The 25,012-nt window shown below is 56.6% G+C and overlaps 1 protein-coding gene across 3 annotated transcripts in view; it reads right to left on the bottom strand.

The window, feature by feature from the left end:
- Positions 1 to 25,012, bottom strand: part of CACNA1B (calcium voltage-gated channel subunit alpha1 B) — a 194,171-nt gene that overhangs the window by 40,240 nt on the left and 128,919 nt on the right. For all 3 annotated transcript variants that reach the window (XM_049711160.1, XM_049711158.1, XM_049711159.1), the window contains 11 exons: positions 24,026 to 24,152; positions 21,154 to 21,283; positions 20,875 to 20,934; positions 17,596 to 17,702; positions 13,128 to 13,224; positions 11,765 to 11,925; positions 10,132 to 10,269; positions 9,200 to 9,401; positions 8,831 to 8,995; positions 8,405 to 8,515; positions 7,963 to 8,046 (listed from right to left, as the gene is read on the bottom strand). In XM_049711160.1, coding sequence (XP_049567117.1) covers positions 7,963 to 8,046; positions 8,405 to 8,515; positions 8,831 to 8,995; positions 9,200 to 9,401; positions 10,132 to 10,269; positions 11,765 to 11,925; positions 13,128 to 13,224; positions 17,596 to 17,702; positions 20,875 to 20,934; positions 21,154 to 21,283; positions 24,026 to 24,152 — 1,382 coding nt within the window. The remainder of the gene's footprint in view (positions 1 to 7,962; positions 8,047 to 8,404; positions 8,516 to 8,830; positions 8,996 to 9,199; positions 9,402 to 10,131; positions 10,270 to 11,764; positions 11,926 to 13,127; positions 13,225 to 17,595; positions 17,703 to 20,874; positions 20,935 to 21,153; positions 21,284 to 24,025; positions 24,153 to 25,012) is intronic.

Genomic DNA, 25,012 nt, shown 5'->3' with positions numbered 1-25,012 from the left:
TTGAGCACTGAAACGCCGCCACAGAGGCAAACGGAGCCCAGGCCGAGGCCCACGTCTCCTACATCCAAGCGCATCACTGCCTCTGGTCAGAGTCACAGCACAATGAGGTGCCCCCCCTCACACTGTGCACGTGTCGGGGACCACACACGTGCCAGGGATGAGGTGCAGCAGAGCGTGGGACAAGCTGCTCTCCTACTCAGCTTCGTTCTCAAGGGGACCGATGATGGGAGAGAGAGAGAAAGGAGAGAAAGCCTGTGGAGAAAGCCCACACACGCACAGTACCCTGGACATTGACATGAAGGCAGAGGAGGGCACAGAGCGGGTGGACAGGAAGGGCTGAGCAGAGGCCTGGTGCCACGAGCAGAGCCTGTGCGAAAGATGTGGCCTGGTATTTCGGCAGCATCGAACAGCCTTTTCTCAAAACTCAAGCTTTTCTGCTCCGATTGTGAAACCCTTTATCACAAGCGTTCACTTTCTGTAGCAGGAATCTCAGAATCTGCTACTTTGCACGAACTTGCAGGCATGGCCTCAGCTCACTCGGCTCCCAGCATCTTCTCTCTCCCCTCACCCGGAAGGAGGCTCCGTCCACACCTCCTGCACGGGCTCCACACAAGCTCGCTGACCAGGGCACACAAGAATCAGCGACGCTGGATGAGGGCCCAGCCCTCTGCTCCCTCCTGGGGCAGTGCCCCTCTTTCTACTCAGGCCAACCCCCCAGCCTGGTGCCCCCAGCCAGGCCCCCACAGAAGATACGTCCAGGAAGGACCCTACAGGAGACCTTGTCAGAGGCCACTGGGCAGAGCCGAGTCCGCTCGGTCTGCCAGTGGAGACAGAGCAGAAGGGACATGACTGTGCAGCAGAAACCATGGACTTTTCGGGGATCAGGTCCAAACTCACATCCTGCAAAACCTCCCCAATTCTGAGCCAGTCTCATCACTTACCTGCCTCTCACTCAGAAGCCCCTACCTCCTCTCTCAGCCCAAGGCCAGTTCCTGTGATCAGGTGGTCCCTGGGGGGCCCTCATAAGCCCCGGCTGGACCCCAGGAGCCAGGACAGTGCGTGAGAGGCCAGAGGGGCGGGTGCAGCTGGGCTCTGAGCACAGGAGGGCAGCGGCGAGGGGTGACAGGAAGCAGAAGGGAGGAGGACCCGAGCAAGCAAAGCGAGGAGTTTTAAGAACTATTTAAAGTCATGAAACCAACCGTTTCCTATATGTGATGTTTTCATGGATGGATATTTGCGTATTATTTACAAATTGGGATGTTTGAGCGGCAGGCGCACAACATACAGACGGAGACATGGTTTTCGCATTGTATGTTGGTTGGGTGACGTGAGTCAGCAGGTAGGTGAGGGTAAATCAAGAACAGAAACAAAACAAAAGAGAAAATGCGTCACCAACACAAGCAAAACTCAAACTCTGAACACTTCACTGGAAATTTTCAGGATTTGGGTAAACTTTGCATATTTTGCTTAAAAGGTACCGAATCAAAACACATTTTTGAAATCTGTAGGTTATGCAGACAGGGGCATCATTTGCATTTCTGTTTGTAATGCAGATCCAAAGATGACTCACAGACACTTATTTTTTTATTTCCAGGCAAAGAAATCAATGTCAGTTTTATACTTGCTTAGAGTGCGTTCTCTACGTGACCCTGGTTAAGACTGTTGCTCTATGGTGATTTTTAAGTCGGGGGTGGGAACTGACACTCATATTTTTGCCTAAGGAAAAAAAAGTGCATCCACAAAGTAACACATGAAGTGACTACAATGGAGAAAGAAAAAAAGACACCGAAATCCACAAGACGGCTTCCTTTCACCTTTCCTCCTCCAGGCAGGAGAGGGTGAAGACCGCCCTCTGAAACCACTAGTGGCCGGGGCAGCTGAGCTTTCAGACCAAGCAGCTTCTCAGCCCTCCTGCCAGCCCTGCTGGGCGTCCAGGATTGGTGGTGGCTACCCTGGAGGTCTTGCTGGGATTAAGTTCTCGAACATCTGCAAGCCGCCCTCCCTTGAGTTTCCAGCAGCTGAGGGGCCTCTCTGTGGGGAGGTGCCCCTGGGAGACAGCGCCTCTGCGACATCAGCCGGGCACCCCTGCCTGCCCCACCTGTGGGTGCCCTCCCAGCCGTCACCCCTCTGCCGAGGGGGCACACACACGCCCAAACCCCCAGGGCTGTGTCCTTGCAGTTGGGAGCCCAGTGTCAGGATGCCTTTGTCTGGGGCATAAAGACTCCTGTGCCCAAGGAGGCGGAGCGCCTAGGCAGAAACCACGCTGGGGAACTACTTCTGGGTGAGAAGAGGTGCACAGCGAAGGGGCAGCGCCCGGGCAATGCTGCAAGGCCAGCAGCCGCGGGAACAAATCACCATGTTTTGTTGTTAAGATGGCAGCTTTCAGCTTTTTGCCTGGATTATTCAGATCACTGACTTTTCAAAACCATGAAACAACTCACATAAACAAAGGAATACGTGCAAGTATATGTACACACGTATTTTAAATAAAGGTAATACAAGATCCATATATTCGTCATCCAGCCTAAAACACGGAACGTCACTGTTACTTTGGAAGCCCTGCGTGCCTCTCTTCCCCAGATGTAGTGACTATCCTTAATTCTTGTTAATAATTGCTTTTCTGCACTGTTTTACCTCTAACTCTTAAAACACGTTTATACTTGCCTGTTCTTAACTCTGTGACGGGATTAGACTACACGTGGCCCTCTTGGGCTCAGGCAAACCTGTGCTCTCACTCTGAGCAAACACCGCTTTGGGGAAGCATCCTCTCGATAAGGGTGCCATTCACTGTGTCAATAAACCACTTCTGCCACTGCTGCTGCGAACAACGCTGCCATGAACATCCGTGTGAAAACGTCTCCAGGTTCCTCCGCCAGGCACCCTGGGCAGGCACACACGCCCGCCCCTCCAGCGAGGCCGAGCTGACCGACACCCAGCAGCAGTGTCCACATCCTCGCCTACAGCCGGCAGCCTCAGGGTTTCTGTTTGACAAACGCTGGGTGTGGAATGGCATCTCAGTGCCGTTTCACTTTGTACTTCTTTGATTACAAGTAAGGTTGAGTATCTTTCTGTGGCCACTTGTGTTTTCTATTTTGGAAGCTGCCCCACCGTACCTTCTGCTCCCAGAAGAGCCTTGCACGTTCTGGACGCTAACCTCCACCGCGAGCCTGGAAGGCCTCCGCCCTCCAGCCTTTTGCTCACTACATGCTGGCCTCACGCTCTTTTCCCCCATGGATCTCATCCCATCTCATCTTACAGGCTCACGATTCCTAGCCGTACGTCACTGGCCTGCGTCTCCTCCGGCTGCCCGCTGGACGACTCCTGGGAGGACAGCAGGACTGAACTCTAACATGGACAAAGTGCAGCCGGACCGTCCTCGGCAAACCTGTTCCTCACAATTCCCTCCCTTTTCAGTGAATGACAACCCACTTCTCCAAGCGCACAGACGACAAAGTATGATGCCATCCTTGCCTCATCTTTCACACCCACGTCCGACCCATCTGCAGCTCTACCTGGAAATTACACCCAGAACTTGACGATGTCTGACCACATCCCAGCTCCCAGCTCCTCTCCTGGCTCACAGCAGTAACGCTCGGCCGCACACACATCCTCCAAGGCCCACTACCCAGTTGTCAGCACTTACATCTTTGTTTCTGAGAGCTTTCCCAGGCCAGGACACAATACCCAGGCCCTAACATTAATGAAGGGTGAACTGCTGAAAAAATAATTCTCTGGCCCCCTCCCCCCAGCAGCCTTCAACCCGCGGCAGACAGCGGCTGCTGGGAGAGCCCTGGGGTAGTAACGGTAGCTGACTTGATAGCGCCTTTCCTGGGCTGCCTGCCTCTCTGCTGGCTTCCAGGTGAACGACATGCACCACATTCTTGTCTCAGGGTCTGTTTCTGGGGGAACCCAGCTAAGACAGCCCTGACTGGTCTCACTGCCTCTGCCTGTGCCCTGCACAATATTCTCAACAAAGCTGCCAGGGCTGTGCTCTTAAATGCCAGGTCGTGTCACTCCTCTCCACAAAACCCTCCAAATCCTCCCATCTCACTCAAAAGAAAAGCCAAGGTTTACCGACTGCAAGGTCTTCACTGTGCAGCCACAGCGCCCACCCCTTCTTCACCCCTGGTGGGGTCTCTGCACTCCCTGCCCCCCAGCTGGCACCTGCTCAGGTTCCTTGCAAGTCCAGACTTCCTGACCTGGGGTCGCCGTCTCAGTGGCACACAATCACGGCTCCCCAGTGTCTCACATCCCCTCTGCTTTGCCTTCTCCCTGGTCACTGTCTGACACCATGTGTCTTTCCCATTAAAATAAGCAGGGATTTTCATCTTTTGTCCCAGCACTTAGAATAGTGCTTAGCACATGACAGGCACTGCATAAACATTTTAACGCGTATACATGAAAGAATGTGATGCAAATATCCTTCCCCTGTTCATGGATTGGCCTTTCTCCTTTTGATACACAGAAATTTTATATTATACAATTTTTTTTCCAGTTATGGCTGGTGCTTTATATATATATTTTGCTTAACAAATCAGTCCTTATCTCAAGGTCTTAAAAATAATCTCTTGTATTTTCTTCTAAGAGCTTTAAAGTTTCTGTCTCTTATATTTAAGTCTTTTCCTCCATTTGCAGTACTTTTGTGAATGGTGCAAGCCAAGACCCAATTCCTCTTTCTCCTGTACTGATCATTAGCTACGCCCACAGACGGTCACACGCAAGTGGGCCTGATTCCAGGCTCCTGGGCTACCCCACGCGGTCTAAACTGCTACCGCTCTGCAGGAAGCCGCCGCCCTGGCGCGGCCCCAGGGGCACCTTCTTACTATTAGGCATCTTGGCTACTTGGGAGGCTTTGCTCTTCCTTATAAATTTTAGAAGCAGCTTTTGTCAAATTCCAAAACAAAGAGACAAACAAACAAAAAGAAAAACAAAATCATTGGTGTTTTTATTGAAATTGCATTGAATCTACAGATCAGTTGGGAGGAACTGTCATCTCTATGGCACTAATTAACATCATGTATAACTCCATCTATTCAAGTCTCGTTTAGCATCTTCCAATAAAGCTTAGTAATTTTCCACAAAGAGGTCCTGCACGCGTACCTTGTCAGGTCTATTGTCAGGACTGCTGGCGCCGTAATGAAACGCAGCAAACTTACTTGAGCAATCTCACATTTAATCCATTTTAGATTACTCTGGATTTCATCCACAGACGGCTCGTCTTCATGGGCCATGTGCCATCAGCCCAGCAACAGCCCAGTGCACCGTGGAAGTGCTACATCCGGGGCCACGCCTGGGCAAGCCTAGAGGGCACCGTCACACAACGGCTGGCCTGGCCCCCACACCGCTCACCTCTGCGGCACCACTGTCTCCTCCTCAGCTCACCGTCCCCAGCACATCATGGGGTGATCACTAAATGTCGAGGAAAGCTCCAACCTGGTTATGGAGGGACTGGCTTAATGCACTGGTGCAGGCCTCACCAGAGCCCCAGGCGGCGTCGGCCTGAAAGACAGTGGTGAGGCAGAGCTCTGGCAATGTGCCCCATCCGCCACAGTACGTGTGGGTGCGTGTGTGTGTGTGTGTGTGTGCGTGAAGTTGCCACAGGGTCCTAGGCAAAGGCTACAGCTTGGTCAGGCCTCTGGAGGGAACAAAGTTTGTGGCAGAGGCCACCTCTGGATGTGGGAATGGGCACCATGTGCAGGTCTAGGCATCACATGTTAATGTCCACCCCGGACACCTACAGCCGTAGGGACACGAAAACCCCATGCGCCTTAGGCTGTGTGGACAACAGATGTCAGCAAGCCTCTGTCTTCCCAGCCCCCACTCACATGGCAGACCCACAAAGGCAGTGACTGTGACGGCTGGGATAAAGGCTGCGCCTGGCAAGGCTGATCCAGCCACGGCCACGACTGAACCCCAGCTCGTAGTGAGCAGAGACCACCTTTAGGCCTCTACAGGGAACCACGTCTGGAGCTGTCACTCAGCCACTTGGTGGTAAGTTGCCTACCTGAGAACCCTTCACCCAGAAGCAACAGTGATTTGTCTCAACGAGGATCACTCATATCTTGGGTGCGGGCCTGCCTCTGCTGATGCCCTAGCGTCAGAGATTTACCAACAGGGGATGCCACATGCCATCAACTCAGAGCAAGCGGAGGGCGGGCAAAGGAGCAGGAGACCCAGGACCCGCCGGCGTGTCACACTCCACATCACTCAGGAGGTGTTGCTCTGATAAAATGCTGAGATGGCCTCTTACAGGCACAGAAAAGAGCTGGCCTGATGGGGCACCTCAGGGGGTTCAGGGTGCTGCACTTCAAGATGAACTGACGGCCAACAGACATACTGGGTGCCTGACCTGTAAACCGCATGGATCCAGGAAGCAAGGGGCCAAAGCGGAGGTGGCCCCTGTCACCATGACTCCAGCAGCCCGCTGGGACTTTGTGTCACCATCCCCACAAATTCAGGCTAAGCGCATCTCGGGGTCCTGACTCAAAGGGGCTGGAGACCACTTCCACTGTGGGACACAGGAAGGCCGTGGTGGCTCCTGTCGCTCTGGGTTCCCCAGAGTTTCCACGCTGGCCAGGGTGTGAAGGGCAGAGCTGCCCCTGCACAGGGGCAGGGAGAAGTCTGTCTGGAAATCAGGGGCTCCCGGGGCCTTTCTAGAGGTTCCTGGGACCAGTCTGAACTGTGCCTGGACCATCACAGCAGCCAGAGCCACACAGGGAATGGCAAGCAGGGCCCGGGCCGCACAGCACAGAGGGCTGGGTCACCTGGCGAGACCAGCAACCAGAGCAGCAGAGGGCTGGCCAGAGGTGAGGGGACCCCGGCGATGACGTGAATCCCCAGCACAGCAGCAGGTGCCCTGCTCCTCCTATCAACCCTCTCCTCCCAGAAGTCGTGAGCAGCACCACCCTGAAGACAGCAACGGGACCCGACATGAGGTGTGGGCAGAGCCAGGTTGAGCCAGGGCTGCGAGCAGATGCCCCCACCCTGCACGTGGCCCTTCACCCGCAGCAGCGCAGGCGGCCAGAGCTTGCTTCGCCTGCCCTCGGGGCGCTCGGGTGTCTGGGAATCGACACCCTGGGCACAGCCTTTAGCCGAGGACTGGTGGGCACAGAGGTAAGAACTCTGCAGCTCTGAGGTGTGACCCACCCTGTCTCCAGAGCCCCTGGGGGATGACGCAATTCACCGGCACCTCTGGTCCTTCTCTCCCCATCCACCTCCCCAAACCTCTCTCCACGGGTTCTGCCTCAGAACACGTCCTAAGACATAACTTCTATAAGAACCTTCGCCTTCGTGTCTGTTCCTAGAGAATTCAACCTAAGAAAAATAAATGTGGTTTTTGCCATTTAGTTCTAACTTAACATGTGCTGAAAGAATACCGCTTTATGACTCAGACTCTTTCAAATTTGTTGAGACAAGTTCATGTTCTAGCCCTCAGTCAGTTTTTAGATATAATCCATGTATTTTAGTAAGAATAAGAATCTCCAGCATGTGTACACACACACACACACACACACACACACACACACACACACACACCACGTATATGTAAAACAAACTTAATACTTTAAAATATTCTAAATTCTTACTGGTTTTAGTTTGTATCTTTTTGGCACCAGTTGTTAGATGTGCATGTATTAGATAAACACAAATTTAGGAGATCCTTATCTTCCTGGTCACTTGTTACCATGGAGCTCCCTGGTGATTCTCAGGCCACCAGCCTGGAAGACCTCCTGGGAACCAATTTCTTAACCAAGAAAAAGCATTTGCCGAGAGGACACCCACCCTCCCCCCCCCCAAACTCATCCCCACACTCGCCTCTGGAGAGGAGCTTCCATCTCCAGAGCTCGTGGGGAATTCTGCTCCGAGGAGGCGCTAACGCCACCAGGGCCTGGAGGCTCAGTGAGGGAACACCTCTGGAAGGAAACCACTTGGGGCCCTGCAGGGGCAGGAGATGCTACTTACCGCAATCTCTGTTACTAAAACATCAGTAATACTTCCCAACACGGTGACGAAGTCAAAGACGTTCCAGGCGTCTCTGAAATAGTTCTGGAGAGAAGGAAGGGCAGTTAGTGTGGGGCCGGTGAGGGCTCTGCCACACAAGGAGCTGCAGGAGGTGGCCTCTCGTCAAGAAGGCGGCGAGTGGACAGACGCACCGCCTCGGGTGGGAGTGCACGAGGCCACGCATCAGAGGGAAGGAGCCCGGCCCCACCCGCTCCCAGGAGCAGGGCGGGGGCAGAGGTGCGGGCAGCCCCCGGCAGCCCCCTCCCTGGGGCCCCTCCAGGGTCACATGTGTTGTGGGGGTTCAGGGAATCCCCAGCTCCAAACGGTGGGCCCCCGAAGGTCCCCTGAAGAGGGGGAGCCAGCATGCAGACACCTAAAGGCCAGGAGGGGCCAAGGCACGTACCAGCACCCCGAAGGCGATGATCTTGAGCGCGCACTCCATGGAGAACATGGACGTGAACACGATGTTCAGACACTTCAACATCAGCTCGTACTCGTAGGGCGCGTCATAGAACTGCCCGGGGAAGGGGCACCGTTGGCCCCAGGCCTGGCTGCCCTGAGACACCCCACGGGGCTCACGATGACCTCCTGTCACACATGCCTGCTGCACGAGGACCCCCTCCCGGTTCCCCTCGTCTCCCAGAACCTTCTTACGATCTCAGCCCACGGACGACTGGGGGCCCAGGGTTGCGCAGGCACCCTGAGCTGACCAGCACTTGGGGCGACGCCCACTCCTGCGCATACCCCAGGAGGAAGCCAACCCTCCGCCAGACTGGAGTCGGGTTCCCGCCCCACAGGCGCCGGGATCCACCACGCAGGCCCCACGCACCTTCATCATCAGCACCACAGTGTTCAGGGCTATCATAGCCATGATGAAATACTCGAAGGGTGGCGAGACCACGAACGTCCACGTCTTGTACTGGAACGACTGCTTGTTCTGGGGCATGTACCGCGTCAGGGGTCTGGCGCTGATGGCGAAGTCGATGCAAGCCCTCTGCACAGGAAGGAAGGGGCAGGGGGAGCTGGGACCCTGCGGAGCCCCTGCACACCCCCCGCCCTCATCCAGAAGGCCTCCTCTGGGCAGCCCTCCCTGCCCTGTGCTGGCCAGTGGCTCCCATGCAGAGGGGAGCCCAGGGGCCCTGCCTACACTGCCCAAGGAGAGCCCGCGAGGAGATGAAGTGGGAGGGGAGTCGCCTACCTCATTCTTCTCCAGGCTGCATTCAGACATGACCTTGTCCCCCTGCTCCTGGAAGGTGATGATGATCAAGGCCACAAAGATGTTGACGAAAAAGAAGGGGAAGACCACGAAGTAGACCACGTAGAAGATGGACAGCTCCATGCGGTACCCAGGGCTCGGGCCCTGCTCCTCATAGGTGGCGTCCACCGAGTGTTTCAGCACCCTGGGCCAAGAACCAGTGCCAAGCATCAGGGGAGCCCAGGAGGATACGACCCCGGGAAAGACGAGACCCGTGTCACAGGTGAGGCTTCTGCGGCTGAGCCCAGAGACAGTGCCATGTGCGGGCCAGGCCTGCTCCTCAGGAGGGCCATGGCTCCCGGCGGGGGCCTGTCTCGCCAGTAGGGCTTATACTCAGGGCTACTGGGGGAACCTCCTAGAGGATGCCTCAGTGTACCTGAGGTCCTATCCCCTGGAGGAGAGGTGGGAGAGGTCCAGCAGTCCTGTGCTGCCCGGCTCTCTCCCACCTCACACCAGGTAACCTGCCCACACCCAGCTTCACCTGTCGCCAGAAAGCCTTGGGCTGAGCAGGGTCACCTGGCAGAGCGATCCTGCCTTCTGAAGGGTGGTCTTCTCAGCCCCAAAGGAAGCCCCTGGAACCCACGCATCCCTTGGACTCCCCTTAACTGCGGCCAGAGGCTAGCACAGGGAGACGCCAAGGGGCCCATCTTCCCTCCGGCCCCCAGCCACTAAACAAGGGTTTTCAGGAGGTCACGGTGCTGTGCTCTCGGCTAATCTCCTGCTCCCCAGGCTGCCCACCCTCGAAGGGCAGGGCCATGTCTCACCCGGTAAGTACAAGAGCCCGGGGGGTGTTTGCTTAGTGACGGACGCAGAGTCTATGCTCCCCACTCTGGCTGCCCCTCTGCTCTAGCCTGACCAGCCAGGGGGGCACTCACATGGGCCACCCTTCCCCCGTGGACACTGTGAACAGGGTCAGCAGGGCCCAGAGCACGTTGTCGTAGTGGAAGTCGTATTTCTTCCACTGCCGCGGCTGAGCCTCCACCTCCTCCTTCTCATAATCCAAGTACTGGCCCCTGGGAGCGGGAACACAGAGGAAGTCAGAGGTTAGAGACGAAGGGTCCAAATAAACCCCTGTGTCTGCGGTCAACTGAACTTTGAAAAGGGTCATCCATTCAGTGGAGAAAGAACCGTCTTTTCAACAGGTGGTGCTGAAAGCACTGGGTATCTACAGGTAAGAAAATGAATGTGGACCCCGCCTCACTCCATGTATACAAATTAGCTCAAAATGGATCAAAGACCTAAATGTAACAGCTAATACTATAAGACTCTTAGAAGAAAGCACAGGGGGGCTCAGAACAGATAAATTGGACTTCATCAAAACTGAAAGCTTTTTTTGTGCTTCAAAGGACATCATCCACACACAGAATGGGACAAAATATTGAAAATCATCTATCTGACAAGGGACTCGTATCAGGGCTATATTAAGAACAATTACAATCGGTTATAAAAAGGACGGGGCTTCCCTGGTGGCGCAGTGGCTGAGAGTCCGCCTGCCGATGCAGGGTACACGGGTTCGTGCCCCGGTCCGGGAAGATCCCACATGCCGCGGAGCGGCTGGGCCCGTGAGCCATGGCCGCTGAGCCTGCGCGTCCGGAGCCTGTGCTCCGCAACGGGAGAGGCCGCAACAGTGAGAGGACCGCGTACCGCAAAAAAAAAAAAAAAAAAATGGGTAAAAGATCTGAATAGACATTTTTGCAAAGAAGACCCACAAATGGTCAATATGCACATGAAAAGAGGCTTCATGTCGTGAATCATCAGGGAAACGCAAATCAAACCACAATGAGATACCACTTTATACCCACTAGCACGGCTAGAATTACATTTTTAAAAAGGAAAATAACAAGTATTGGCAAGGACGTGGAGAAATCGCAACTCCCAGACACTGCTGGTGGGAACACAAAATCGTTCAGCCACTTTGGAAAACAGTCTGGCAGTTCCTGAAACTGATAAAGAGAATCATCATGTGACCCAGCAACCTCACTTCTGCGTTCATACTCGAGAGAAATGGAAACACGTATCCACAGAAAAAGCTGTACACATGTTCAAAGCAGCAGTAATCACAACGGCCAAAATGTCCACCAACAGATAACTGGCTCAGTACAATGAGGTGTAACTTAAGAAGGAATAAACATCTGGCCATTAAAGGGGACGAAGTACTGCACAGGCCACAGCACTAGTGGTAGAAGCTGGACACGCAAGACCCCAGATCACAGGATTCCGTTATGTGATGTGTCCAGGATGGCATCCACACGGCACCACCCTCCCCCTCGCTCCTCCCGGAGGGTGCCTCTCCTGTCTGCTCTGCTGGGGCCCAAGGCCTCAGGGGGACGGGGAAGTGGCTCCAACCCCGGGGCGGCCCTCTGACCTCAGGCCCAGCCTGGATCTCGAGGGCCAACGGGACGCCCGGCAGTGGCCACGCGGAGCTCCCTGAGGTGTGCGGGCAGCAAGGGCCCATCCTGCCGGGGAGGCGCGGCGCTGGGGACGGAGGAGCCGCCCTGCCCGGTTTACCTGCAGTCCCGCTCCAGCTCCTTGGACTCGTCGGTGCAGTAGAAAAACTTCCCCTTGAAGAGCTGCACCGCGATGACGGCAAATATGAACATGAAGAGCATGTAGACAATCAAGATGTTGAGGACGTTCTTCAGGGAGTTCACCACACAGTCAAACACAGCCTGCGGGAGGGCGGAGCCGTGAGGGGCGGGGCCCAGGGGCGGGGCCCAGGCCCGGGACCACCGCAAGGGTCTGGACCGGGACCAGCGGCCTTGTGTGAGAAGCTGCCTGTGCCGTCCTCCTCCAGAAGGGTGATCCTGGACTGGACGGGGTGCGCAGGAGGTGCTAGAAAAGGTGCTGCGGGCAGGGGGGCCAGATGCCAAGGGGAACCTGGGGCTGGGGCTGGGGCTGGGGTCAGGCCTCTCTGCCAGGCCACGGGCTGGCGCGGAGGGAAGGGGCAGGGCCGGGCTGAGGACCATGCCTGGCCCCTGCCTATTGGTGGGAAGTGGGATGGGGGAGTGGTGATGCGGAGGCCAGCTCAGGACAGGGACTTGGGGCATGTCCATGAACCAGAGGAGACTCCCGTCGGTTAGCACTGCCCAGGCCGCCTGTCAGGGGCTCTCACTGTTCTCCAGTGAGCCTTTCCCTGCTGCCCTGGCCCCGGTTCCGGCTGGCTGTGCACAAAGGCAGATCCACGACCATCTCCCGAGACCCCATCTGGCACACTCCAGACACAAGCAGCTGCCTTGGCAGCGCAGACCCTGCCCACCCCACCCCCGGAAACTCCATCACCCCCAGAGCCACTCCTTCACACGCGGCTCTAAGCAAACTGCCTGCCGTAACCCCCCATCGCCCGCCTGTCCAAGCTGCTCCGAACGCTACTGCACACAGTCTTGGAGGATTAAGTGAGTTTAAATACAAGCTCAGCAACTATTAGATTGTAGCACAATTCTAAAGCCACACCCATGCTTCCGGGAACCCCCGCCCTCCCAGCATCTCCCTGTGAGCCCACCTCCCTCTCTCCGCAGCCCCTCCCCCTGCACTACAGCTGCTGATGAAACCCGCTGTCCCATCGGGCACCCCTGGGTTGAGGAAGAGGAGCCTTACAGGACACTGCAGAGAATGAGCCCCTCGGGGAGGGTCACAGAGCCGAAAGCCCGCCCCACGCACGCGACACAGGGCCTCCCCTCAGCCCTGCTCATCTTCACCCCACGCGGGAAGCTGCAGGGGACCAGGCCAGTTACACATGTGCACCCCACAACGCACACCTACATGTACACGTGTGCACATGCACGCACACACGCACAATCTACATGTGCATGTGTGCCCACACGCACACATGAGCGCGCACACACACACCCACGGCCCCGCTCCAGACTCGCACCTTGAGCTTGGGCAGCCGCTTGATGGTCTTGAGCGGCCGCAGCACACGCAGGACCCTCAGGGACTTGATGGTGTTGATGTCTTTCCCTTTGGAGCCTCTAGAAGGAGAAGCCACCCATGTAGACAGGCAGGGTGCACACCTGTGCCCAGAGGACCTGGGGACAGGGCAGCCTCGGCCCTGCAGGCACCACAAGCCAGTGCATCTCCCCCTACGGGCTGCCTGCCAAGGTGTCCTCAGAGTGGACAAGGGCCGAGGCCAGGTCAGCAGCACCTGGTGTCCAGGGAGAGCTGAGCTTCTGGATGGGAAGAGCCCCTCCCCGCCAGGCCATGTCGTTCAGCACTCCCACCCACAGTGGGAACACCAGCTTCCTCCAGACACCATGCTGAGACCCCCAGTGGGAATAAAGTGGGGAGGCCACGCCAGGACTGCAGCCCCAGCCGGGGCTGGGCTTTGATGGAAAAGGCGTCACAGGTCAGATCTGATGGCCGTGTCCTTGGTGTGGTTTCCTGGCTTTGAAGGCTTTTGAGAGTTCAGTCTGAGACTCCCTATGAAAATTTGTAACAAAGCAGCCTTAAGAAGAACTCAAATGATCAGCCACTCTTCTTGCTGCACTTATACAAATAATCAGGCCAAGTTTAATACAAACAAATTAGTTTTACTGGGATTATCTTTGGTAAAAAAGTGGGGGTATTGTAGAGAGAAAAAAATATGTTTGTCCCTTTAGAGATATTAGATTCTAATCCTAATAATTATCTTTAAGGTTTTGCTATGTACCTGTAAACTGGGCTGGATCCTGAATTCTTCCAGTTTCCTCAAATCTCTGGCTATGACTTACCAAACTAACGTTTCCAATCTTCTCCCACCTCTCTGATTTGAAATCAGTCAGAACAAAGATTGCCCTGAGATCTCCTTGGAAGGGACGGCACCAGGTCCTCCTCACTACCCAGACGGCAGTAAACTTCAGGGACTTGCACCTTGGATAAACATTTCACAGCTGAGGAAGCCCCAGCATTCCCTTCTCTGGTCGGATCCCCTACACTGGTCTCTCAAGCCCTGGAGCAGAGAGGGGCAGCGGGCCACAGAGGGCCCCTGGCAGAGCCTCCTGCAGGCCAAGCCCCCGCTGGTTTCAGCAGGCTCCGTGCTGGACAGCTCCCAGGTCCCCAGCACCGTGAAGCTGGGGCGGCATCAGTTCTGCTGCCCTGCCCCGGGCTCCGCACGGCCAGGCTGGCTGAGGCGAGGACCAGCTCCCTCCGTGCTGCCCCCACTCACCTCACCTCACCTGCCACCCACGTGTCACAGAGAAAATCCATTTCCGAGCCTCCCCAGGGATGAGGCCACCTCCCCGCCTGCCCTTCCCCTCCCCCTCCCTCTGTGGGAACCCAGAGCCTCAGCCATCCTTCAGAACAAAACCAAAACACCCCATCTCATCCTGTACAAACGCTGGCGACCTCCGAATCAAACTGAGAGGAAGAAAAGTAGCCGACATGGACACTGACTGCTTCGGCCCAAGACGACAGATCATGACTTCACACTTCAATCGTGAAACTCTCCTTTTCCCAATGGGGTTGGCCTTTCAGACTGCTGGATTCGCCACCAAGGATTCCGACCTATCCCGACTATCTAGCTCAGATTTGTCTCCACTCACTAGGAGGCCCCACCAGCAGCACCCCTCTTTGCAAGGCAGTTAGGAAGGCTCATTATTTCAGGGGAGGGGATTCTAGTCCCACATACACTAAAAACCTGACCGACCCCTGGCTTAAATGGGTAAACGCAGCAAACGCTGTGAATAAATCCATCACTCGGTTTCAAGTAAATATGCACAAGGAGTTAGGTTAGGAGTAAATATGCACAAGATATAATCAGAAACCTCTCCATGACTTGAAGACACTGCAGATTCCCCTGCAAATATCCCTAGACTCTCTGGCCAAAGTTGGTCCTAATAATAAGATAGCCCTTGGCTATCTTTAACTGAGCAAGTTGTCTATGCTGTGGCCAACACCACCTACAGTACCGGGATTGGCACTTCCGGGGAGGTTGAAAATCAGTTACGTAAGATCACTGAGCCAGCGACTAGGCTCAAATGTGTGACTGTTTCATGGGGTTTTTCTTTGATTGGTTTGGGTCTTGGGGACCATGGCTCCAAAGTACACTTCAAACATTAGGAATTATCCTGCTTATAATGCCCTTGATGTGTTTGTGTTTGTCATATTCTTTCAAAAACTTTAAATACACGTTTGTAGCTGATAACCACTAAGTAAACGGTCTCCATTCTGACTGGAATGTCAGAAAAGCAGCAAAGGAAATGACCACAATAAGGGTTATTAACCTGGAACTACGATCTGTGAATGTCACAGGGGTTAAGCAAACACATCATGATCTATGGATCCCACATCAAAGATCAAAGCTGCAAAACATACACAGCAGGAGCTAAGAGTGGTGCCAATGCCTGTGAATAAAAAATATTGCTGCCACATCAGTAAACAAAGGATGTTGCAGCCATCAAGCCACCACATTACAGCCACGGATGGTGAGCCCTGAGGGAGCTCAGGATGGAGGCAGGATGCCCCCCCATCTAGCTGTCAGCCACCCCCCTCCCCACGGGGCACCTCAGGAGACTCAGGATGAGAAGCCCAGGATACTGGCCCAGGTAGCTGAGGTACATATCAAAGGAATGATTCAATAAGCCCAGACTCTTGCATTTCCCATATAAAGAAAAGCACTAAATCCCTTAACTTGGGATGCCTGGTTTTCTTTAGTTAACAGTAATCTTTTGATATTACGACTACCTGGGCTCTGTTGCAAAAACTCCTGTATATCCTGGCTCCCCCCTGCCTCTTTGGAGCCGTCCCTCAGAGTTGTCTGAGATGCTGTGTCCCGGGCTTAAGTCCTCAGTTTTGTCCGCCAAATAAAATGTAACTCTCAACTTCTAGGTTGTGAATGTTTTTTTAGTCAACACACCTAAAATTTTGATCACATCTCTCAGTTGGGCTGACACTTTGATCAGAAGGGGAGAATTGTTAAAAAAAAAAAAAAAAAGAGGAGGGGGAGAGGGAGGGAGAGGAGAAAGAGGAAAAGGAAGAAAAAGGAGAAGAAAGAAAAATGAAAAGAAACAACAGGCCCAAAGTGGAGCCACTTGTCCCCAGGACAGCGAACCAGGACCGAATTGCAGTTTCAGCCTCTCCCAGGAATGGAATTTCTGGACTTTCCTGGTCAGCACCAGTGAGGTAACCTTGCCTGAAACAATTCTTTCTTTTCTTTTGTTAATAACCTTGTCTGGCTCCCTTTCTATAAAGGCCTTCAATTTTGTACAGCCTCCATCGCGTACAGCCTTTCTACTTACTGGATGGGATACTGCCTGTTTCATGAATCACTGAATAAACACAATTAGACCTTCAGATTTACTCAGCTGAATTTTGTTTTATAACAATAGAGGGTCAGAGATGCTGGGCATTTCAGGGAGGCGTTGTGGAAAGGAAAGAGCAAGAAAGCCCTGTTTCCAGGGGAGACACGTGGGAAAGTGTCTCAGGATAGCCAACATCCTGGCCGCCAAGGTCACACAGCTCCCACCCCGAGCGGGCACTGCCCTCAGGCCCAGGCGCCCCGCCCCCAGCCCTCAGTCAGGGTTCCCTGCTCACCAAAGGGGGGGCCACGCCCAGCTCCAGCCCCCAACCCGGCCCCCAGAGGTGAGGCGGGGACGTGTGGCCCTGGGGACATGGCTCCGGGCAGCATGCAGCCCAGATGGTGGCGGGAAATGAGCGGAGGTGAGGCATGGTGATGAAGCGGCCCACGAGGGGCCGCAGCGTGCTGTGATGTGCGGCAGTGTGAGGGGACAGAGGGAAGGCATTACCCCATGAAGCTCCTAGCGAGAGTCCAGCAACAGGAGACAAAGAGAAGAGAGTCAGTGAGGAGGCCTCCCTGTGGGCTCAGGGATGAGCCCATCCCTCCGTATCTGTGTCCATCGAGGGTCTTACTTATCTCTGGATCTCCCCCCACCACCTCCGCCAGGTCTCCCCCCTGCTCCACCCGAGCACCCAACGCCTGCCTCACGCCCACCACTGCGTAGGGTCTGAGGGAGCCAATCCAGGCCCGGCCACAACAGGGCTGAGTGTCGCTCACTAGGGAGCCACAGAAAATGGCGGAGCACCCCGACGGCGGAGACCCCCAGCTGCACCCACCCACTGGCTGACCAAGCAGGGCAGCCGCGTCCGGGCACGGAAAGGTTCCTGAAGGACCCAAGAGGCAGACACCATAAGCAGAGGCCTGCCTATCCAACTTCAGAGCCATGGGGTGCGTCAGGCACAGACGAGCCTTGAGGTCCTCCCAGCCCCACAGCCCAGCCCCAGGCACAGAGGGACTGACTAGAGACGGCCATGGAGGCCAATGGACCCCTTCCTCCTTCACCCCCCACACTCATCACGGCTCTGGGGACTGCAGCCCAGCAAGAGTCAGAGCAGACCTGGGTACTTACGAGAAGGCAAATGCCACGAGGGCCCCACTGACCACAATGAAGTCCAGAATATTCCAGAGGTCCCGGAAGTATGCACCAGGGTGCAGCAGCAGTCCCAAATCGATCATCTTTAGGGGAACAACACACTTTAATGAACAGAATATTTCAGAAAAGAAAGGCAGAGCCAGAGCCCAGAGACGTGGTTAGGGGAAGGGTGCCGCTTCATGTCACGTACCATCAGGGGAGGGGACACAGCCCTGATTATGCCTATCATGAAAGGGGACCCGGCTATGGTGACATCCTGTCAGGGGAAGGGGTCACGGCTCAGGTCACGCCTGTCAGGGAAGGGGTCACATCTCAGGTCAATTCCTGTCAGGGGAGGGGACACGGCTCAGGTCACGCCTGTCAGGAAAAGGGGTCACGGCTCAGGTCACATCCTGTCAGGGGAAGGGGTCATGGCTCAGGTCACGCCTGTCAGGGAAGGGGTCACATCTCAGGTCAACTCCTGTCAGGGGAGGGGACACGGCTCAGGTCACATCTTGTCAGGGAAGGGGTCACGGCTCAGGTCAATTCCTGTCAGGGAAGGGGTCAGAGCTCAGGTCAATTCCTGTCAGGGGAAGGGGACACGGCTCAGGTCACGTCCTGTCAGGGGAAGGGGTCACGGCTCAGGTCACACCTGTCAGGGAAGGGGTCACGGCTCAGGTCAATTCCTGTCAGGGGAGGGGTCACGGCTCAGGTCAATTCCTGTCAGGGAAGGGGTCACGGTTCAGGTCAATTCCTGTCAGGGAAAGGGTCACGGCTCAGGTCAATTCCTGTCAGGGAAGGGGTCACGGTTCAGGTCAATTCCTGTCAGGGAAAGGGTCACAGCTCAGGTCAATTCCTGTCAGGGGAAGGGGTCACGGCTCAGGTCACGCCTGTCAGGGGAGGGGTCACATCTCAGGTCAATTCCTGTCAGGGGAGGGGTCACAGCTCAGGTCAATTCCTGTCAGGGAAGGGGTCATGGCTCAGGTCAATTCCTTTCAGGGGAAGGGGTCATGGCTCAGGTCACACCTGTCAGGGAAGGGGTCACATCTCAGGTCAATTCCTGTCAGGGGAGGGGACACGGCTCAGGTCACATCCTATCAGGGAAGGGGTCAGAGCTCAGGTCAATTCCTGTCAGGGGAAGGGGACACGGCTCAGGTCACGTCCTGTCAGGGGAAGGGGTCACGGCTCAGGTCACACCTGTCAGGGAAGGGGTTACAGCTCAGGTCAATTCCTGTCAGGGAAAGGGTCACGGCTCAGGTCAATTCCTGTCAGGGGAAGGGGTCACAGCTCAGGTCAATTCCTGTCAGGGAAGGGGTCACGGCTCAGGTCAATTCCTGTCAGGGGAGGGGTCACGGCTCAGGTCAATTCCTGTCAGGGAAGGGGTCACGGCTCAGATCAATTCCTGTCAGGGAAAGGGTCACGGTTCAGGTCAATTCCTGTCAGGGGAAGGGGTCACAGCTCAGGTCAATTCCTGTCAGGGAAAGGGTCACGGCTCAGGTCAATTCCTGTCAGGGGAAGGGGTCACAGCTCAGGTCAATTCCTGTCAGGGGAGGGGACACGGCTCAGGTCACATCTTGTCAGGGAAGGGGTCACGGCTCAGGTCAATTCCTGTCAGGGAAGGGGTCAGAGCTCAGGTCAATTCCTGTCAGGGAAGGGGTCACGGCTCAGGTCAATTCCTGTCAGGGGAGGGGTCACGGCTCAGGTCAATTCCTGTCAGGGAAGGGGTCACGGCTCAGATCAATTCCTGTCAGGGGAAGGGGTCATGGCTCAGGTCACACCTGTCAGGGAAGGGGTCACATCTCAGGTCAATTCCTGTCAGGGGAGGGGACACGGCTCAGGTCACATCTTGTCAGGGAAGGGGTCACGGCTCAGGTCACATCCTGTCAGGGAAGGGGTCAGAGCTCAGGTCAATTCCTGTCAGGGGAAGGAGACACGGCTCAGGTCACGTCCTGTCAGGGGAAGGGGTCACGGCTCAGGTCACACCTGTCAGGGAAGGCGTTACGGCTCAGGTCAATTCCTGTCAGGGAAGGGGTCACGGCTCAGGTCAATTCCTTTCAGGGAAAGGGTCACAGCTCAGGTCAATTCCTGTCAGGGGAGGGGACACGGCTCAGGTCACATCTTGTCAGGGAGGGGTCACGGCTCAGGTCACATCCTGTCAGGGAAGGGGTCAGAGCTCAGGTCAATTCCTGTCAGGGAAAGGGTCACGGCTCAGGTCAATTCCTGTCAGGGGAAGGGGTCACGGCTCGGGTCAATTCCTGTCAGGGGAAGGGGTCACGGCTCAGGTCTATTCCTGTCAGGGGAGGGGTCACAGCTCAGGTCTATTCCTGTCAGGGGAGGGGTCAGAGCTCAGGTAATGGCCTCTTAGAGCCTCAACGGGTGTTTGGATCTCCATGCCTTTGACCCAACGGCCCTGCATGGTCATGACTGGCTGAGATCCTCCCTGGGCCCCCCGCTCCTATGGAGCCTGAGTGAGTCTCTCCTCCGTCGCTGGGCTGCAGGCACATGCCACCCGGAGCACGCCGCCTGCCAGACCCTCGGAGTGTCAGCCCCAGGCGGCAAGAGGAGGAGCTGCTGGATTCTGCCCCTCCTGCAGCGGCACCTTAACGTCTCTGGGCCTCCGTGTCCTCGTTCGTAAAATGAAACGACAACGCCTCCCCCAGGAATTTGGGAGAGCATTGAAGCGAGGGCTCGCGTACACAGAAGCCACCCTGAGTCAGCACGTGGGCACCCCCCGCCCCAGCAGCGGCGCCGCCCGCGCACCTGTGTGGAAAGCACAGGCCATTTGGCAACCCCTAGAGGAGGAACGAGGGTCACAACAACAACATGGCCGTTCTCCACCTAGGATCAAACACTAGGGAGTCCTCTACACCCACCTGCCGCGACCTTTGGGCCTTGAGGCCACCGCCCTGTCCCTGCTCTCCTTCCTCCAGCCGAGGCCCCGGCCTCCCACTCTGCTGAGACTGCCCTGCACAGGCTGGGCTCACACCGCACAGTAAGGGAAGCCTGTCCCCCTCAGCGAGAAGGGTCTCCGTTAGCAGGCAGTGGAGACCACGGCCAGCGCCTGCGGGCTCTCCTAAGGCTGACGTGATGCTGTGGCGAGTCCTTAACAAACGTGGCCCTGTGTCTCCACGAGACACAACCTCTACCTGCGGGCTCATGTGCCCTCATGTCACCACACGTGTGTGCACGCCCGGGGCACACTGCCACGTGCCTCCATCTCAGTCACGAGGGGGACGAGCAGAGCCCCGCGGTCACCAGGGCAACCACACATCTCACCTTTATCACCATCTCAAAGGTGAAGACGCCTGTGAAGATGTAGTCCATGTACTTCAGCACCTGGAACCAAAAGGAAAGGCTTTTCTCAAAGGCGAGGCCGGAAGCTCGAGCGGGGGCAGGAGCCTGAGCGACAACGCATCAGCCTGGGGCCTGTGGGCAAGGGTCTGGGGAGGAGAGGGCAGGCCAGCGACTCCTGAAGCGGCAGCCCTCCCTCCCATGCCGGGCACGCCCCGCTCTTCTGTGTCCCCAGCCCCCCCGCGGCCCGACGGCAGCACTCACGTTGTTCCTGGGCGAGTCTGTCTGCACAGGGTCCTCAGCGGCCAGGGCGATGCTGCTCAGGGCAATGACCACGAGGATGCTCATCTCGAAGTACCGCATGGTCACGATGTAATGGCAGAAGCGGCGGAGCCTGAAAGGCAAAGCATGGGTCACCTAAGGCCCACGGAGGGCTGGGCTGGGCCCTCCCCGTAGGAAGAGCTGAGCTCTGGGAAGTGTCCCTGTGGTCAGGAGATAGCAGCCAGGTGACTGATGGGGACCAGATTCCTGGGAAGGTAGGTGGCGGGAAGGCTGCAGAAACCCTGGGCAGGGCCAGCCCCCCACAGCTTGCAGGCCAAGTTGGTCCGGTCGCTACATGAAGTTCCACTGGGGCCCAGCCAGGCCTGCTCGTCTACCTGCTGTGGGGCTGCCGTGCCCTGGACGGGCTTCCAGCTCTGCTGTGGGTGGGGGAAGAGGCCGAGTACCAACAGTCCCGTGGAGAGCAGGTGCCTCTCGAGCCCCAGTGCTGGGTGCGGTGACCCCGTTGGAGCCGCCAGAGCTGTGTGTGTGCACCTGCCCGCCTCCACTCACCACTATTCTGCTCCGTTCAGGCACATTCTGGGCTGGGACACAGTGGCGAACAAGACACCAGTAAACATAAAGCAACAGGAGATGCTCAGGTGTTGACACACACTACGACTCAGCAGGAGACGGTGACCAGGAGGCCAGCAAAGGCCCAGCAGGGGGAGAGTGAAGCCGATCCTGGGGGACGAGCGCACGAGGCAGACGTCGCTCCTGCCACCCCGAGGCACGTGCTCACGGGGGCCCCCCTCCTGCCTCTGCTGGCTCAACCGCTGCCCACCAGCCCGTCCAACCTGCTCCTCTCGCCAACGCGGAGTGTTCCCAAGGGCACCCACGTCTCTCTGTCCCTGGAAGGGACTGGACTTTATGCCTGTCTCCTCCTCACCCCGACCACCGGTGTCCAGCTCCAGCCCACACACTCCCCAGAGCTGCCCTTCCCAGGCCCCCGAGGAACCTGCTGGCACTCCTCCCTCCTAATTGAGACGCTTTTCCTTCCACTTCCCCGACGCTCCCTCTCGGGCCCTCTTCCATCCCAGCCCCCTTCCTTCTAATCAGCAGCTGCCGCTCCATCTTGTGGCTGAGTTTCCACCCTCGCTCAGACCCCCAAGTCCCCCGGCCATGTGCCACCTGCCAGCTGCCCCGGGCTCCACAGGGTCTGTGCTCCCCACCCCCAGCTTGGCCGGCCCCCCAGCCGTCAAGCAGAAACCCTGGCTGCCATCCTTCACATCTCCATCCCCTTCCACATCGAATTTGCCATCAAATCCTGCAGATCCTGCCTCCAAAAGTTCTCCCCAAGCATTTCGCTCCCAAACCTCTCCACTCCGGCTGCCCTCATCAAATCACCAGCAACTCTTCCTGAAAACCGCGGCCACCTACTAACCGGTCTCCCTGTCTCGTCTCCAGTCCTCCAACCAAAGGGCTCTGCTGAAGTGCAGTCTAACCAAGTCACCACTCACCCCCAACTGTTTACAACCTCTCAAGCTTCTCAGGGCTCTCGGTGTCACCTCTGCTTCTCCACAGAACACACAACAGCGCTGTCTGCCTCTGTGCTTTTCCATGCAACTGTCGTTTGCTGTTCTGAGCCTGATGTCTTTCACTTCTGGACCACTCTAAGTTCTCTCCGCCCTCCAAGAATACTGGTTCCTCCCTCTTCATCTTAACTCTTCACCCTTCAGGTTTCACCTGAGATCTCTCACCTCCTCCAGGAAGGCTCCCCTGACTCTCCCCACCTGCTCCAAGACACCAGACCTCCCTGCTTTACCGTCCACATTGTACTCATTTGACGGACACCACCCGGTCGGTGCTGCAGGCCGAGGCCTCATCTGTCTCTACCGCCGTCTTACTCCAAGCCCCTAGCAGAGCAAGCTCCCCACAGACGTGTGCTGAAAGGAGGAACGTGGGGAGGATTGACGATGGGGGCTGGTGGAAAGACTGCTGGATGCCCAGGGCAGAAGGGCTGGCTGGACACGTGGGTAAAGGACAGACCACGAGCTCCTCAGACCCTGCTGTGCTGCCCCTCTGGGCGGTGTGGTTCCGTCTTTACTCTGCCTGCATCTCTGCCTGGTGGGCTCTCACGACCCCCCGCCACGTCTCTGTTCCAATCCCACTTCATGTCAGCAGCCCCCACCGTCTGCATCTCCAGTCCCCGCTTTGTGCTTCCTCTTAGCCCTTCCGTCCATGAACCATCTCATGTCCCCTCCCTAACGTCCTGTCTGCTGTCTGCCTCTCCACTCGCTTGTAAGCTTAAGAACAGATGGGGCCCTTGTCTGTTCTGCTCATGACCGTGTATTCCCAGCACCTAGCACGCTGTCTGGCACATGAACATTGGCTGAGCTAATGAAGGCAGGTGGACTGATGAGTGGGTGAGACTCACGGTGTAAACAGAGGGGAGAAACTGTGCACAGACACGAGTGACTGTGACGCACACCTGCGGGCTCTGCTGGAAGGCGGGCGGAGGGCAGCACATATGCACGATGGATGTAAACTGGGTGCGTGTGTGCAGAGGTAAACTAAGGCTGCAGTGGGGGTTAAGAACAAGGCCCTGGGACCAACTGCCTGGGTTCAAATCCTAGCTCCGCCACCGAGACGGACGGGCTGTGTGTCTGGACACCGGCCTTCCCTGTGGCTTCGTGTCCTCATCTGCAAAGTGAGGTGACAGTAGTGTGTGCTTTGTGGGATGCTGTGGTGATCAATCAGGGTATCAATACATGTACAGGTGCAGCTCACGTCTAGCACACACTGGTAGGGTGTACACGTGGATCACGGGCCACGGACAAGAGGACGGCACAGGACACAGGCTGCTGACGAGACTCACAGGTTGCTGGGGCTTAAGCAGAACATGGAGCTGTAAGGGACGATGGGTCGGGGGCCGTTCCTCATCACATCATCAGCTTCCACCTCCTTCTTCCCTTCTGCTTGGCTTTCCAGGTCCACGTTGCCACCTGCAAGGACACGAGGCCACCAAGTTAGGGGTGTGGCTCATAAACGCACGTCACGCAGGTCTCGCCCCGGGGCGACGGACACTCTCCCAGCTCCAACCTCACAGGTCCTCGTGGACCCACCCCAGGGAAGGGCGTGCAGCTAAGAGCACAGCTTCACGCGAGACCCCTCCGATCACAGTCAGGCCACCACTGAGGCGAACAAAGGCAGGGCCGTGCCAGCGCTGAGGGTCTGGGCCGTCCGCCGCAGAGATCCAGAGACCCTTCCTCACCTCTCCCTTCCCCAGGGTCACTGGGGAAGCAGTACCAAGCCTAGCGGGCGTCCCTGGCTGCGGACTTCTCTGCTTCCCTAGGGGCCATAAATCTAGATGTTCTAAGAACACCAAAGCCGCCTTCAGCCCCAGAGACCAGGGCCAGTAGGTTCCCCCATCCCAGTGCAGGGCTCACCGCTCGAGAGAAGGCATCCCGGGCTGCCTGGTGAGAGCTCCCACTGTCGCTGCAGGGGGTTGGGGCAGGGCCAACAGGGCAGCAAGGAGAGGGGCTGGCCTGGCCTGAGCCGCTCTCCTGAACCTGCTGGTCAGGCCTGACCCGCCGCACAGGGCCCGCAGAGGACTCTGACCCAGGGAGGACGCGGGCACTGCCGTCGCCCACACACCCGCTTGGCCCTTCCTCCTCGCTCTTCATCACCCCCCTTCCCTAAGGCCCATCCTCTGCGCTATCAGCACCCCCTCCTCCACTTGGCACCCACAAATCAAAGCCTCCGGGGTTATTTTGGCTGTGACCACTGTTTTTACGTAGATTTTGCTGTTCTGCATAGTATGTTTCTCACAACAGTGTTTCATTTTTAACTATCCTAATGTATG

Source organism: Orcinus orca, chromosome 6 (genome assembly GCF_937001465.1).
Source record: "Orcinus orca chromosome 6, mOrcOrc1.1, whole genome shotgun sequence".
Taxonomy (NCBI): Eukaryota; Metazoa; Chordata; class Mammalia; order Artiodactyla; family Delphinidae; genus Orcinus; species Orcinus orca.
The sequence above is the reverse complement of the archived record's forward strand: the minus strand, read 5'-3'. Positions and strand labels throughout refer to the sequence as shown.